The sequence below is a fragment of the Electrona antarctica genome (assembly GCF_951216825.1).
Source record: "Electrona antarctica genome assembly, chromosome: 6".
Classification (NCBI taxonomy): Eukaryota; Metazoa; Chordata; class Actinopteri; order Myctophiformes; family Myctophidae; genus Electrona; species Electrona antarctica.
Window position 1 is genome coordinate 16576947 of NC_136811.1, and position 15985 is coordinate 16592931.

At 41.5% G+C, this 15985-nt stretch overlaps 1 protein-coding gene across 1 annotated transcript in view; it reads left to right on the top strand.

Moving 5' to 3' along the window:
• setd2 (SET domain containing 2, histone lysine methyltransferase) overlaps positions 1-14397 on the top strand; it is a 40330-nt gene extending 25933 nt beyond the window's left edge. Inside the window, exons 17-22 of the mRNA XM_079504295.1 lie at positions 838-963; positions 3898-4034; positions 5209-5320; positions 10577-10645; positions 11182-11283; positions 12179-14397. Of these exons, the coding sequence (XP_079360421.1) occupies positions 838-963; positions 3898-4034; positions 5209-5320; positions 10577-10645; positions 11182-11283; positions 12179-12340 (708 nt within the window). The 3' untranslated portion in view covers positions 12341-14397. The remainder of the gene's footprint in view (positions 1-837; positions 964-3897; positions 4035-5208; positions 5321-10576; positions 10646-11181; positions 11284-12178) is intronic.
• The last annotated feature ends 1588 nt before the right edge of the window (positions 14398-15985 follow it).

The window sequence follows — 15985 nt, forward strand, 5'->3', positions numbered from 1 at the left end:
TGACATGTGTAACAGGGCTACACATGGTATTAATACATGAAATACATAAAAAAGTCCTCAAGAATCATACGTAAGCTAAGAACCTAACATCCGTCTAACAGTGGAAGATCTGTATAATTAAACTATGCCTATACAGTATACACCATAGACTAGTATAGAGTGCTATGTCTACATAAAATACTACCTAAAGTACGTAAATTGAGACTTTGCATATGCCTGTAAGGTCGTCGAGGCTAGGGCAAGTGCTACGGGCTAAGATGGAGCCTGAAGAGGTGGGTTTGTCTGCAGTTCTGATTGCAATGGGCCAGAAGGGAGAAGAGTTTGGGACGTGTGGAGCGTTGTCCACCATATTTAGCCCATTTAGGCCTGACGTCGAAATAAGAAAAACGTTCGCTCTGAAAGAATATACGTATATATTCAAAGATTTGTGCCGCATTTTTACGATTTTTCAAAAATAGCAGACCTACAAGCTCGTAGCGCGCCACTCGGTGGCGCGCTATGAGCTTGTAGACCTGCTATTTTTCAATAGCTAAAGTATAACGTAATGCTTATTTAAAACACCAAAAGGGGTTACCGCCCAGAATGAGTTAGTGAAGGTTCTTCCAGCTTCCCTGCGTTGGCTGATTTGCGTTGAAGTTCAGCATCACAGTTTTGTACTCTGTGTGTGGGCCGCACATAAGTACCATTACAGTCAAATGAAGTGTACTCGGATGCGCCGTAGAATCAAGGCCAATGTGAAGCATGGCCAGCGAGGACCAGGCAGTCAAGTGCAGTTGAGTAAATGTACTTAGTTACTTCACACCACTGCTACTGTAACTGTGCCGTTTCTTTCTACAGGCATACACGGATCCTGCAGCCAGCTACCTCCATGGCCAGCCGCTGTATGCCGGTCACCAGCAGGGGGTGCTGGTGCAGCAGGGAGGAACGGTCACCACCATCGTCACCTCTCAGACTGTCCAGCAGGTACTGTAAATGCACGGGGTCCCAAACAGTGGGTCGGGACCCACTTGTGGGTCACGGACACATTTTCATGGATCATGGCTCGAGTAAAAATCCCTTTTTTTTGAGTGGTGTAAACCACTCCTACAACTGGCTTTGTTAGTGCAGAAAAAATGAGCATGGTTGCTATGTTCACCCTGTTCACCCGGGTGTGATTTCATTACATGGCTTTGTTAGTGCAGAAAAAATGAGCATGGTTGCTATGTTCACCCTGTTCACCCGGGTGTGATTTCATTACGTCAGACATGATTTCATTACGTCAGACAGGCTATACCTTACACCACTCAGTTCACACGGGTGTGATTTTTTTTCCTACATTTAAAAAATAAATATATTTTAAAATGTCCCCTTTTTTTTTTAGAAATACTTTTTTTGGAGGGATGTTAACATTTTATACAAAACAAACAAATTAAGGAATTCCATACATTTAAAATAATAATAAGAATGAGTGAAAATAGGTGATCAACAAGCTCACAACGTGGCGTGAAGCGACGCATTGTGAGCTTGCAAATCTGCTATTTTCATTAGTTTGGGTCCCGGGCAAACGTCTAGTGATTTCTCTTTTGGGCCTCGAGCTAAAAAGTTTAAGAACCACTGCTGTGTGTCGTGCTCAGTAAATAGCAGATCTACTGTACAGGCTCAATTCCATTTACGGCATGCAACATCAACGTGCAAACAAGTATAAATAAACTCAGTGATTTTCAAACATTTTGTACTCGAGGCGCGCCAGAGGGAAAGTCAAAATCTGAAGGCACACATGAATTCATATCCATGCAAAATAGATCCTATAGTAGCATGTTATAGACATGTTATTTTAACATGTCTTGTTTGCTATTTCAAAAATAGCCAATCAACAAGCTTGTAAGCCTGAGACACCATCTTAGAAAAATAACATGAAAAATAAAGCAAAAAAAGTGGTTAAAAAGTATGTGTATATTTTACACTATTAGAATTTGCCTCTGTATTGGGAATCGAGGGCACACAAAGTACTGATATAGGAGATGGAAAAATAATGTATAACTTTTTGTATAGTTGTACTGCAATGTGGTTGTCACAAGTGTTTTGTATTAAGAGATCAAACAAACTACCTAGTTAACAAAAATAAGAAATTGGCGTGTGGACAATTTCAGGCCTTATTGTTAAAGGAAAACACAGATTTTCAATTTTAGTGATATTGTTTTGATGTGAGGAGAACGGTGTCTTCCGTGGAATGTTGACGTTGCGAAGCGGTGATGATAAAAATGCGTCCTTTCACATAATCGAGCATGTGTGTGAAAACATTTCATGGAGAAACACACAGAAGACATAGGGTATTTTTTTTGCCACACTAACATCTATTATACTCTACTCAATCAGAATAATGAAATGTAGTTTGAAAAAGTTTCCCTTTAATTGGCACTGACTACAGATCCAGAAACAGCTGAACTGGTAAGGTGTAAGCGTGAACCAGAAAACTACTGCCTGCAGCTTTGACTTTCAGTGGCAGCGAACAGAGGCCTGCAGCAGGGCCCAGGCCAGTGTGGCATGGCACTTTGTTATGGAAATGAGTGAATACCAACAAAGTAACCTAAGTAAATTATGCTTAAACGGTTAAACCTAACCTTATTCCTAACCGTAACCTCAGTAAAACGGTGCCAAAACCTTACCCTATTCCTAAAATTAACCTCAGTAAAACTATGCCGAACCCTAAACGTATTTATTTCTAACCTTTTTCTCACTAAAACAAAATAAAGAATACAAGAACTGCCGCACGAGCGGTCGACATGAGGTCGGCGGAAAAAAACGAGGGCGAGATGGATTATACCCGTTACAAAATGAGTTGTACACTGTATCTCCCACTGTTCTCTGACAGCTGACGTGTGTGGAGAAATAGAAGCTGCACTTAACTACCCAGTAAGACCTGGAATGCATCTGTGTCACCTTAGCGTTTATACTTTAGCTATTAAAAAATAGCACATCTACAAGCTATGAGCTTGTATATCTGCTATATATATATCTTTTTTTTTTATCTTGAAAATGTGTGCAAATCTTTGAATATATATATATATAATCTTTCCCAGCGAACTTTTTTAACTCAAATGTTTGCTTCTGGGGGGGTCTGTGGAACAAAATAGTTACAGACCTATAAGGATCCATTTGGAACTCCCTCAAGGAAGAGAAGAGACATAATGGGCCACCTCAATGTATTACAAATATATTGAGTCTTCTCTCTTTACCACTTAAAGGGAAGCTATTTTTTTACGTTTTTGAAAATGTACCCCAACTAGGGTCAGCAAGGTTATTTGTTGTTAACAAACACTATACTGTGTCAACTTTCTCTAATAGAAGGAGAAATGTGTATCTTAGCCTGGCCACAAGGGGCGGGGGGGGGGGGTGCCTGCCTGTGTGCATAATGAGACTGCATTAGTGCAAGAGTTGTCAGAGAGAGGGAATGGCTTCATTTCAGATGAGATTATAGATGGATACACTCTATGCCACCAAAAGGAAGCATTGAAGCCAAATGGACATGCTGGCCGATTGTAGGTAGTGCAGCTCGAGCAGAACTGTGCCTAAACGTCGTCATGGGTGTGTACGGGACGCACACACCCATGACTCGCGGTACTCGTTCATGCTTTCGGCCCGGCGCGTTCATGAAAGCTCCGTTGAATTTAATGCAATTCTATGGCGTAGATAGGCCCAAACTGGACGGATCCCACCACTTTTCCAAAAATGACGCATGCGCTGGGTGAGCAACTCCATACAAGTGGATTGGAGGGGAATTACGGTGCCGTCTCTATTATTTATAACTAAAAAGTATAAACTATAAAGTAGTTTAAGTTAAGTAGTAGAAGGTTTATAGGTTCGGTGAAACGATTGTATTTTTTTTGGGTGACAACCTCCATTCTTTGTGCCCTTCAGGAGATGATTGTTCCCAACAACGTGATCGACCTGCCTCCTCCCTCTCCACCCAAACCCAAAACCATCGTCCTGTCACCCGGCTGGAAGGTAGCGCGGGACCCCGAGGGCAAGATCTACTACTATCACGCTCTCACCAGGTTGGGACTGTGTGTGTGTGTGTGTGTGTGTGTGTGTGTGTGTGTGTGTGTGTGTGTGTGTGTGTGTGTGTGTGTGTGTGTGTGTGTGTGTGTGTGTGTGTGTGTGTGTGTGTGTGTGTGTGTGTGTGTGTGTGTGTGTGTGTGTGTGTGTGTGTCACTGTTGTGTGTGTGTGTGTGTCACTGTTGTGTGTGTGTGTGTGTCACTGTTGTGTGTGTGTGTGTGTGTGTGTGTGTGTGTGTGTGTGTGTCACTGTTGTGTGTGTGTGTGTCACTGTTGTGTGTGTGTGTGTCACTGTTATCTGGGGACCCCTCTAGGAGTCCCGAACCACAAGGTTGAGAATCACTGTATGTAGTTGTGTGTATCAGTGGTGGAAAATGTATTCACAATTTTTACTTAAGTAAAAGTATCAATACTGCAATGTAGAAATACTCTCACAAGTCCGGAATTCAATATTTTTGAAAAGTTCAAAAATATTGGTATCCAAATGTACTTAAAGTACGTTAAGTAGAAAGTACAGAATGTCCAGTTTCAAGTTTTCAAATGTATAAAAAATAGCAGATCTACAAGCTCACAATGCGTCGCATCATGACATGACATTGTCAGCTTAAGTTGTAGATCAGCTATTTTCAAAAGCTCTAAATGTATAATGTGCTGAAGTGGTTAATGTATGTTTTGTAATAACAATCAAAACCTACAAAGTAACTAGTAACTAAAGTTTTCAAATAATTGTCATGTAAAAGTATTGGAAATCGGAAATGCTCGCGTAGTACAAATGCCTCAAAATGTTACTTACTACTTAATCCATTGAGACCTGGAACGCATCCATGTCACATTAGCGTTTAACCACATTAACCATTAACCCATTTTGGGGCGGGAACCCGTTTTGGTGTTTTAAACATTGTTATAATTTAGCTATTGAAAAATAGCAGATCTACAAGCTCATAGCGCGCCACCGAGTGGCGCGCTATAAACTTGTAGGTCTGCTATTTTTGAAAAATCGTTCAAATGTGCCTCAAATCTTTCCGAAAATTGTCATGATTTAGAAAACTTTTTTTTTTAAATTTCGACGTCAGGCCTGAATGGGTTAAGTACAGTACTTAAGTAAATGTACTTAGTTACCTTTCACCGCTGTATATACTGTGTATACACATGCTCCCTCTGCCTTCCACCCAGACAAACCCAGTGGGACCCTCCAGCGTGGGAAGGCAGCAGTGACAACGCCAGCATGGACCACGAGGCTGAGATGGACCTGGGAACACCCACCTATGACGAAAACCCGTCCAAGGTGAGCTGTTCAGGGGGGGGGGGGTGGGGGGGGGGGTCAATAGAGCTTAGCAGTGGGCGTGGTTTGCTGGACCCACTGAAAAATCGTCATCATTAATTTTTCCTATAGAGATTTACAAAAATATGTATTATTGTAAGCCTAGAATCCAGCCATCCAGGATCCTGGTGAGTCATCATGACCATAAAACCTTTGATTCTGTGAAAAAAATTAAATGAAAACTGCTAAACAAAGGGTATTCATTAAATGTATTTTTTAAAACAATGAAAACATGTATAACAGTCATTAAATACATAACATAAGTCGTTATTCGCCAAAAAGGGCAGAGTGATTGCAGCCTAATGTGTACCAGTACGTGACAAAAATAACAGATCTACAAGCTCACAACGTGCTGCAGCGTGGTGATCCTATGCCCTAAGATAGGTGGTGTAGCAAAACATTTGGCACAAAATGTGGAATAGAATTATAGCATTCTATATTCTATGCTTTATGCTTTACACCGTCTGTCTGTCTTGCATTGCACATAGGAGTAAGAGACTCATTATTGCACTGAATGATTGTTATATATAGGCCTAGAAGTTGGCTTAAATATTCTGTAAATGTTTTGGAAATTCATTGGTAAAAAATGTGTGGGAAGCCTGTAGAAAAGAACACAGCCACCACTGAGTTATCTCTTCTGTGGTGCAGGGAATCAAATCCCCTGGCCCTAGAGTTCAGGGAAAAAAGAAATCAACAACACAAAACAGCACTTTGATATCTGATCTGTGATCATAGAATTATTATAGCAACATTATGGTCGATAAGAAATATTTGTTTGATTTAATCCAAATTAAAAAAATCCAAATCTGATCAACTCTGATAGGGATTAAAAGCTTTGACCTCGGCCTGGGCCGTGGCTCAGCGGTCCAGGCACCTTGGCCGGTAGCCCAAGCCTGGCAGTGTGCCGCAGGTTCGACTCCCGATCCGGACGGCCTATACTGCATGTCACTCCCCCATCTCTCTCCCCCATTTCCTGTCAGCATACTGTCTGTCCCTCTATAAAAAATATAAAATAAAGGCGAAAGCCGCAAAAATAATTAATTTAAATTAAAAAAAAAAAGCTTTGACCTCTTGGGCCCTGGAGATTTGAATTGATGTATTTAGCTCCATGTTTCAGTCACAACAGCGGCCTTAAAAAAAACCTGCGATTGCAAATATTTTGTTCCAAATAAAATGTTTTTCTGTTATGCCAAAAATACATTTACAAGACTGCATTATGTCCCTCAGAATCAGATTCAGCTTCTCAGAGGGAGCAGCCTTTGAAATCAAACATTTACCCCACTATCCTGGCATAAATACTTAACTTTTAAATCAATATGTCTTACATTATATTAATGTTGAATAATATTCACAGGCCAATAACCAATAATTAATAATGCTGGGACTGATATGAGTCTAAACCTCGATTTACATGATAAAACACATTAACCCTGTCCCAATTTTGAGCATGCCATTATACAAAAACAAGTCTCAAGTCATTATATATCAGCTTGCATTCCATTCTCTTGCATATTGTACCTTTAGTGGGGCTTTCTGTAGTCGCGTTTGCAGTGTCTAGTCATGGTGCGGTGGGGGAGAGTAGAGCGGTCTTAGTGTCTCATTAGCCGGGGGCTTAGTGTCCAATTGGCGGTATAGGGCTAGTCTGCCATTGGCTTAGAGGCCATGAAAATCTCGCCACCACATCGCTACTATTACTCAAGGCTCGCATTGATTGCAAACTTATAAATAGCTCATCCTCAAACATAGACTATGGGCTCCATTTTCGTCACCACTAAACCCCTTATCCCTAAACTTCTTTGCCTTTTTTTACTATTTTGCAAAACATTTTTGAATAGTTAAAATGGCCAGTCTACAAACTCACAACGTGTAAATGTAGATTGGCTAGTTGAACTATTCAAAAAATGTTTTTCAAAATAGTAAAAAAAAAAAAAGGCAAAGAAGTTTAGGGATAAGGGGTTTAGCGGTGACGAAAATGGAGCCCTATATGTACTGTGCTTAATTTATATTCTGTCACTTCATAATGTTAAGAACCAAAAAGTGACCATCATTTAAAGGTACTTCTGTTGTATCCTGTGCTTTCTAAATATGATCTTGTCAGGCACAAAGTGACAGGCCACGTACCTCATCTGGCATTACAAACAAAATCCTTGTTACTTTTCATTTTGGTTCCCAGCATGTTTGTCCCTGGATGAACAGCATGATTACAGTGGTTGTTCCCTGGAGGTAATTGAAGATTCTGCACAAGTGATTGCTTTCAGCTGTGGCCCTGGTTTTGAAAAAAAGAAAAGAAAAAAGGAACAGTGCAGTGCAATGCCATAGATGCTTCAATAAGTGTTGTGAATCAGATGGAGACTTGGAGCACTTGCTAAAAAGACTTCATTAGAATGTGGATGTTGGCGATGTGTCGAGCAATCTACTTGGGCTGTGCAGTGTGCGGTATAGCAAAATGACAGAGTTGCAGGTGCACCAATAACATAACCTCAACTTGCCTGGCTCAGTTTGGGGTGGTAGCCTGTGTCTGGAATCAATATCTCTACACCGTCCTAGTATACATATTCACGTGCGTGTGTGCGTGCAAGTGTGTAAGCAAGTTGCAAATCTGTAATTTCATTACAGTTAATTATATGGCACAAATAACCAAGTTGTAATTTTAATTAATCACGTTAATTGCAATATTTATCTGACATTTGGCAATATGATTTATTTCATTTTGTAAGCCGTCTGTCCCATACAGGGGGAGGGCCAACTCATTTCTCTCTCCTCTCTGTCTAGTTTGTTTTCCTACTCCATCTTGATCCTGCCTTTGATGATAATGGCAACCAGCTGGGAGAGCTTGCATTTGTCTTTTGTGGGTTCTTTTTTTCATTTTAGAGGCTAACGACGCAAGTGTCCCTTTTGTCTCCAGGATGGATTTAAAAAATATGTGCACCTCGCCGTGGTTTACTTTAGTCAGAGAGAGATGACAGCAGCTCTAGTCCACCACTTTTAGACAACTAGCCTGTGGACTATTTGTTTGCTGAGCTTATTTCAGTAATTTAAATAACATAGTTGAGGATGATGACCTACAGTTACATTGTAGGTCACGCTGTTATCCATAGTGACTTAAAACAGATGCGACTGCAGTGCAGTCAGTGTTTACTACCATCTGTTATTATCTTAATATCTTGTGGTCTTGTGGTCAAAATCCAAAAGTCAGTAATGCAGTGGATTCAGTCAAGGACACTTCAACCAGTCCACTTGATAACCTGATAACCACTACAATGTCATCCTGCCACCTCAGCTTCCAGCTTTGTCTTTACAGCCAGAGAAAAACAGTAGGCGCACAATGGAAATCAGAGACGACACTAAATAAAACTATGTGCGAATAAATAGACACGTGTTTTCACATAACACGGTCTGCCTCATGTTAAATGTATAGCTTTTTTAATGTTCACAGTCACTTGGACAGCCATTTACCGGTACATGGTGTGTTCAACCAAGACGTGCGTGCCTACCTGACAACCTAATCCCTAATATGCTTTTTTTGACTGGGCCCCCTAGGGGTCTACTTGGTCCCTTCCCCTTTTCCCTCTACACCGAATATCTTCGCTGAAAATAGCTGATCTTGTAGATCAAGCAATTTCCCTGCCATGTTTCACATTGATCCTTCCGTACCCCCTCATTTTCCTCTTTGTGGGTGTGAAAATATCAAATAAGGAATATTCCCTTACAAGTAAAAATAAATCTGGACTCTGGAGTAAAAGTACTCATTATGCAGAATGTCCCATTTAAAGCTTTCAAATGTATACAAATCTTTTGAAAATAGCAGTGCTTGTAGGTCGGCTATTTTCGAATGGCCGAAATGTATATAGGGCTGAAGTGGTTAATTTATCTATTGCAATAATAATCAAAATCTACAAAGTAACTAGTAACTAAAGTTTTCTAATAAATATAGTGGAGTAAAAGTGCAACATTTGGAACCGAGATGTAGTGGAGTAGAAGTAAAAGTATTGGAAATTGGAAACAACACAAGTAAAGTACAAATACCTCACAATTGTACTTAAGTGCAGTACTCAAGTAAATGTACTTAGTTACTTTCCACCACTGGGTTTGGAGATGTTAACGTGTGAATCCATGGCTGATCCTCAACCAGCCTGATGTGGTCATATAAGCGCTCAGCTGTTGCCGCTTGGGCCTTTGTTGTCGGTGCTCAGGAGCCTCCAGGCAGGATATCTCCACTTTGAGTGGCTCCTGCGAGCCGAGGGGGGGGGTGGTTGGTGGCCAGGTGCTCGCTCCACTGGCCGCCCCATTGACCTTGATAGCTGCTGTCGGAGCTCATCATTTCATAGTGATAAAAGTGAACACTTGGAGATTCCGCAGATCAAATAAATGGGCAGGAAGTGGGGCTCTCGGGGAGGAGAGGCCAGCTGCCATTTTTTTCGTTGAGCCGCCATGGAAATTGAGCACGGCGTCACGCCGTGGTCTCTTCGCTCCCCGTCCGTTTTGATCTGTGGAATCTCACCGCGTTGCAGTTTAATGGTGGCGTTGTAAAGTCACTGCTGCCTCCCGCTGCGGCTCAGAAATGCTATTTTTTTTTATTCTACTGTATTCAGAGCAGTTTTGTTTGCATAATGACTACCATTGTTTTTATATTGTTCCATCTGTTGCTGATTGCTGAAATAAAGGGTATTGTTGGGGCAGTGAAAGTAGATTTGATTTGGACAAAGGGATTTGCTTTTCGAGAGCATCCGTGCCAGTCTGGTAATGTGAACAAGACAGTATGTAGAAGACTTGACTTTTTTCTTTGTTTGTTTGTCTTATGTGTCAATATTTTATTATAAGCCCGTAGGGTTTCACCTCACCTGCATTCACTTGGCATTGTGTTGTTTTCATGCTTTGGTGTCAAATGTGACCTTTAAAGAAAAAATCACACCCGTGTGAACTGAGTGGTGCAAGGTCTTATAGCCTGATCAGCTGTGGTCTGACGTAATGTCAGTGACCATAGTAACCATGCTCATTCTTTTGGGTCCCACGTACAGGTACACACATACATAGACGCATAGATACAGACAAAGCTGGATATTGGAGTGGTTTGCACCACTCAAAAAAAACACAAGGGGACTTCAGCAGGACGCCATGAGGATTGAACATTGTGGGATGTGAGGGAACTAATTGGTGCTTTCCTACATTGTGGGATGTGAGGGAACTAATTGGGGTTTTCCTTTGTTGTGTTTTTTACAGTTCTCTGTAGTTGAGGCAGACACTTCCAGTGAACTGGCTAAAAAGAGCAAAGAGACTTTCCGTAAAGAGGTGAGTGTCTGAGCAACGTTGTCCACGCCTGACCAATATGGAATAGAACCGTTTGGAACTGATACCATTTCCAGTATTAACATGTCAGAACAACTACCAATTTTTTGCAGCACCTGGACTACATTTGCTACTACCTCTAGTAGCAACTGTAGTGGACACTGTTTCATGATTGGCTGCCTTGTCTCTAGGTTGCGTTTAAGCCAATAGGAGACTTACCCATAAAACCCATAGTCTGAACGACATAAAACCCATACTCTGAATGCCGCAACATGAAGCTGAGGCACACAAACTGATTATACTAGTAGATATTCATAAACGAGAGCGTTCTGCACCTGTTATGACTGAGTCATTCTTGTTTTATTCCCAATGCTGATACACATACTTGTTTGAAGCCTTGTAGTGGCTAACATATGTATTGATTACAGATTGGCCATTTAACAATATACCTACTGTCATATTTCCTAGCACAGATAAGATTTTTTACATTTTCTTTGTGTGTATGTGTGTGCGTGTGCGTGCGTGTGTGCAATCCTCAGATGTCTCAGTTCATCGTGCATTGTTTGAACCCATACCGAAAGCCAGATTGCAAACTCGGACGCATCGTCAACACGGATGACTTCAAACATCTGGCCAGAAAGGTAACACTGACTCCTGTCAAAAGACAGACAGGCGCTCAGGCACACACACACATATTTAGACACTTTTCCTCAGCAGAGGGAACATTTTTGGGGGTACAAAGTCTCCGGCTAACCAGAGAACATGGAATCAAAGTATTGGTTAGCACTTAACTTCAAAGACAGTATTCTCATTTCTCAAAGCTTCTCCTCAGACCAGACCAAAACACTTGAGCTCCCACGCTTTCTTTTCTTCAGCCGAACAATGTTTTTTGTACTCGCTGAACGAGACACTTGGGAAACATTGTACATCCAGACTAGCATCTCTCCTCTGTTTGCCTTAATCATTCCTTTGTAAGTTCCCAACATTTTCAACCAGCGTTTCTTCAAAGGACAACGGCCTCTTTTCTTCCCCGGTTCCTGGCGGTTCAGAGAAATGTCGGTCACAGCCCCACAGGGACCGGTTTATATTGAGTGTCACTTGGACACTGAGCATAGGGGCACAATAAACACAGAGGGAGAGACCCAAGTAAACTGTGCATGATACAAATTGTAACTTCATACCCACCAAAACACAGACTTTCTGTGAATGCTTAACATTCTGGCATGGGTTGTTTATGGAGCTTGACCCAACAGTAGTGAAAGCTGTCGCTATCAAATGTCCACTTTTCAGATTTAACTGCCCTTGTACATCTAAATTATGTTGACAGGCCGGAAAATGTCTTGACTAGGGCTGGGCTGGGTGATATGACTTCAAATCAACATAACAATTATTTCAACCTCGATTATGGTTATATGAAAAAATATATAAATGCCAAATAGCTCATATAATTGTGAGAACATTGCGAGAACATTTTCGGTTAATTGCCAAGCCCTAGTAATAACTCTCTTTCCGTCTCTGTCTGTTCATTTCTCCTAGCTCACTCACGGCGTTATGAACAAGGAACTGAAGGCTTGCAAGAACCCTGAAGACCTTGAGTGCAACGAGAACGTAAAGCACAAGACCAAGGAGTACATCAAGAAGTACATGCAACGATTCGGCACTGTCTACCGGCCCAAGGAAGACTTAGAGATGGAATAGTTAGTGTAGCCACAGCGAGTCCACCCGCCCCCCAGGGCAACTGGGAGGAGGGCCTACACAGAATGCCTTTACCCTCACTCCACGTATGAACCAGCCAGCCTGAACCACCTGCTGTCTCGAACCAGAGGATGGGTGGCGTATAGTTTCATACTTAACAGTAATGACAGAAGACTGTGAACTGCTGCCCAGAATGAAAGCTCTCAGGCCGGGGCCCCAGTCCCGGCCTGCTATGGGCCCCGAAACTACAAGGCTGTCGATGTTGGTGTCACTGAATTTGGGCTGTCGATGTTGGTGTCACTGGATTTGTTCAGAGAGGTTGACACCTAGGGGTGCTACATAGACTCAATGTTTTCACTACCATGTTTGGTTTTTAGTGTTTTCTTCCCCTCTCTTGGGTGGATCTTAAATGTTCCTGAGATGATCGACCTCAAGTTCGCTTTTAAACTTCTTCTTCTGCTGTTGCCTGTGAAGGATTAATGAGAGGAATCACCTAGGAATAATAAATAAATTAATAAATAATATTAAATTGCTCTCAGTACTTTCCACTTTTAGAAATGGATCAAGTTTGAAACCGTTTTGTTTAGTGTTTTCCATTGGACATTGCTTGTGTGCTCTTTAACCCTAGCCATGGACTCTTTATCTATTTGGTGCTGCTTTTTAGCTGGGCTGTGGAAATCGAGGCTTCCAGTCTCATTCCCATGCCTTCCAACCACAAGTCTTTGGGGCCTTGTGTTGCTCTGTGAATGCATGATGTAGACTGGGGTCAGCACGCCATCCGTATCGAAATTCCTGCATTTTCACAAGACCGCTCCCTCTCCAAGTATGCCATGTCCTCAACCTGGCTTCAATATCACATCGTTTTCATCAATTGTCCTGCTATGATATGAGCAGGATTTGGAAATGGCTCCAATCACATGTGCGTTTGCAGTGTGTCTGTTTTGCTCGACTCAACCCATACGTGTTGTCGCTGTCGGACGGCAACCTGTCCAAAACCGTTACTGTTCAGGAAATGAAAAAGGAAAAAAAAAGAACTGTGTTCCAATGGATCCAATGAAGTGGTTATTTAGACACAAGATCTTGTTTCCCTTTTGAAAATGTAAAAGATATACAATAGAAAATAGCCCGTCTACAAGGCGTGATGATGAAACACGAGCTTGTAGATTGGACATTTTCGCTACTTTGCGCAACTATGATAAATTTAAGCAAGGCATTAATTTATGGGGGGGGGAAAATCTGGAGATACAATGTTTCTGCCCGACGGCAATGATAACGTATTTTAACCCTCAAAGCTTGTTCCTGACGCCGTTTCCTCCTCATGTGAGGAGGCGGTCCGTCGTAGCATATTGTGATTTTAACTTGTTTCTCAACATCTCATGTATACTTGTTCTTACTACTATCTTTACTTTTTTGTTTTGTTTTTTTTACTGTGTCACATTCTCTATTAGACTCTTGGACCACCTCTTGGCACCAACGGTTGGGTCTGAGGCATAGGCTTTGTCCTAAGGCCGTCAAAGTTACTGTTTTCCTGAAGCATGGGGGGAGGGGGGTCATTAATTGTCGATCATTTTGTCAAGTATGTACATTGCTTTATATGTGAATATATTGAACACATGTTTTCTTTTTGTGTGTGTGTGGGGGGGGGGGGGTGTAAGAAAAGATTTTGTAAAACAGACTTATTCATTGATTTAAACATGTAAATAATGTGTCATAGAACTAACATGTACACTGGGCGGGAGGGGGGATGAGTAGGAGGGGTGGGTGGTGGTGGTGTGAGGGTCTCCCATATCACCGTCACCAGCTCAGCCCCTCCTCTGTGGCAGTTCCCACATCAAGCAGTAAAAAAAAAGACCCCACAGTACCACCCCCCAATGAACAGACTTGATTTCAGTGATGGTGGAGGATGAGGATTTATTGTTTTGTTTTGTTTATTCTATTTTTTTCTATGTACAAAAAGAAGTTTCACCCCACTTTTTTCTGTAAGTATTGTGTAAGCACATTGTCATACTGAGTGTACAAACATTTTAAAAAGGATAATTAAACATTTTGTATAAATCGGATTCTTATTAGTTTTTATTCGTTTTGGTAGTGACTGCTGAACTAACACACACACACACACACACGTTGGAGTCATGTCCTACTACAGTACTAGTTCCACACGTTGGAGTCATGTCCTACTACAGTACTAGTTCCACACGTTGGGAGTCATGTCCTACTACAGTACTAGTTCCACACGTTGGAGTCATGTCCTACTACAGTACTAGTTCCACACGTTGGAGTCATGTCCTACTACAGTACTAGTTCCACACGTTGGAGTCATGTCCTACTACAGTACTAGTTCCAAAACAGTGGGTCGGGAGTTCGGGGCCCATTTGTGGGTCGCGGACAAATTGTTATGGGTCTTCTTATTTTTTTTGTTTCCTACATTTTGTTTTTAATTATTTCAAAATTACTCAAACATTCCCACCCATAACAACTAAAATGTTTGAATAAAAAATTCAGTGATTTGTTTTCATGAACTAAAATAAAAATCTAAGACATTACATAAATTAGAAAAGAAATGTTTAAGAAGTAGTAAAAATAGACAATCTACAAGCTCGCGTTGTGAGCTTGTAGATCTGCTATTTTCACTATAGTTTGGGTCCCGGTCAAACGTCTAATTTCCTTTTTGAGTCTTGCTAAATACAGTGGTTTTCAACCAGTGGTCCTTGAGGCGGTTCCAGGTGGTCCCCAGCTAAATGATGGAGAGTTGGTAACCAAATGGACCCTTATAGATCTTTAACTCTTGAGAGTGTAAAATGAAACCATTCATGTTTACACTCTTAAGAGTTAAATTATTGTCTGAATTACTTACTTTTCAAGAATCTACACAATTAGAAAATGTAGAAGAATGGTTATTTTGATCAACGTTTGCCTGTTATCTCTCCTAAATACAGGATGGAATTGTGGACAAAAGCCAAAAAACCTTAGTTTTGGGTCTGAGAAACTAAACCTCATCAAATGGTGGTCCGTAGCTAAAATGCAGACTAAAAGGCCCTGGTAACAAAATGGTTGAAAACCACTTTGATTAAAGCTTGTACTATTGTACTATAGTACCTCCCTCCATCTGTCTGGGGCATGTGTTGACAAGGTTTGGGGGTTGTGTGAGTGTACAAAAAGGCATGGGGGGGGCGGTATAGTAATAAAGGACTGTCATTACATCATTATGGTGTGACCAGAGTGACAGTAGGCTGTATGGGGACGAGACAAGTCCCTGGACAGTGAACACAGAAATATTGTGTGGCGTGTTGTCAAACATGCCTGAAATTGTAAAACAGTGAGCACTGGAATCAGACTTGAATATAGGTTCCCATTATTTAAAAAGAGTCGTATATCATACCTCCATATATGGTCATCCTCGTGGCATCACGCCTCCATATATTGTCACACCTCCTGACATCACGTCTCGTGACACGTCACGCCACCATATGGCCATCTCCATATATGAAGGTCACGACACTGACCTCATCTAACCCTGGATAACCATACATGGAGAAGACTGGATCATCACCTAGATCTGCATATATGGAGCTGGCCAGCAACTCTACATCTAACCTCAAACCCTTAGATCTCCATATATGGAGCTGACCTGTTCTGAGATTCCATGTT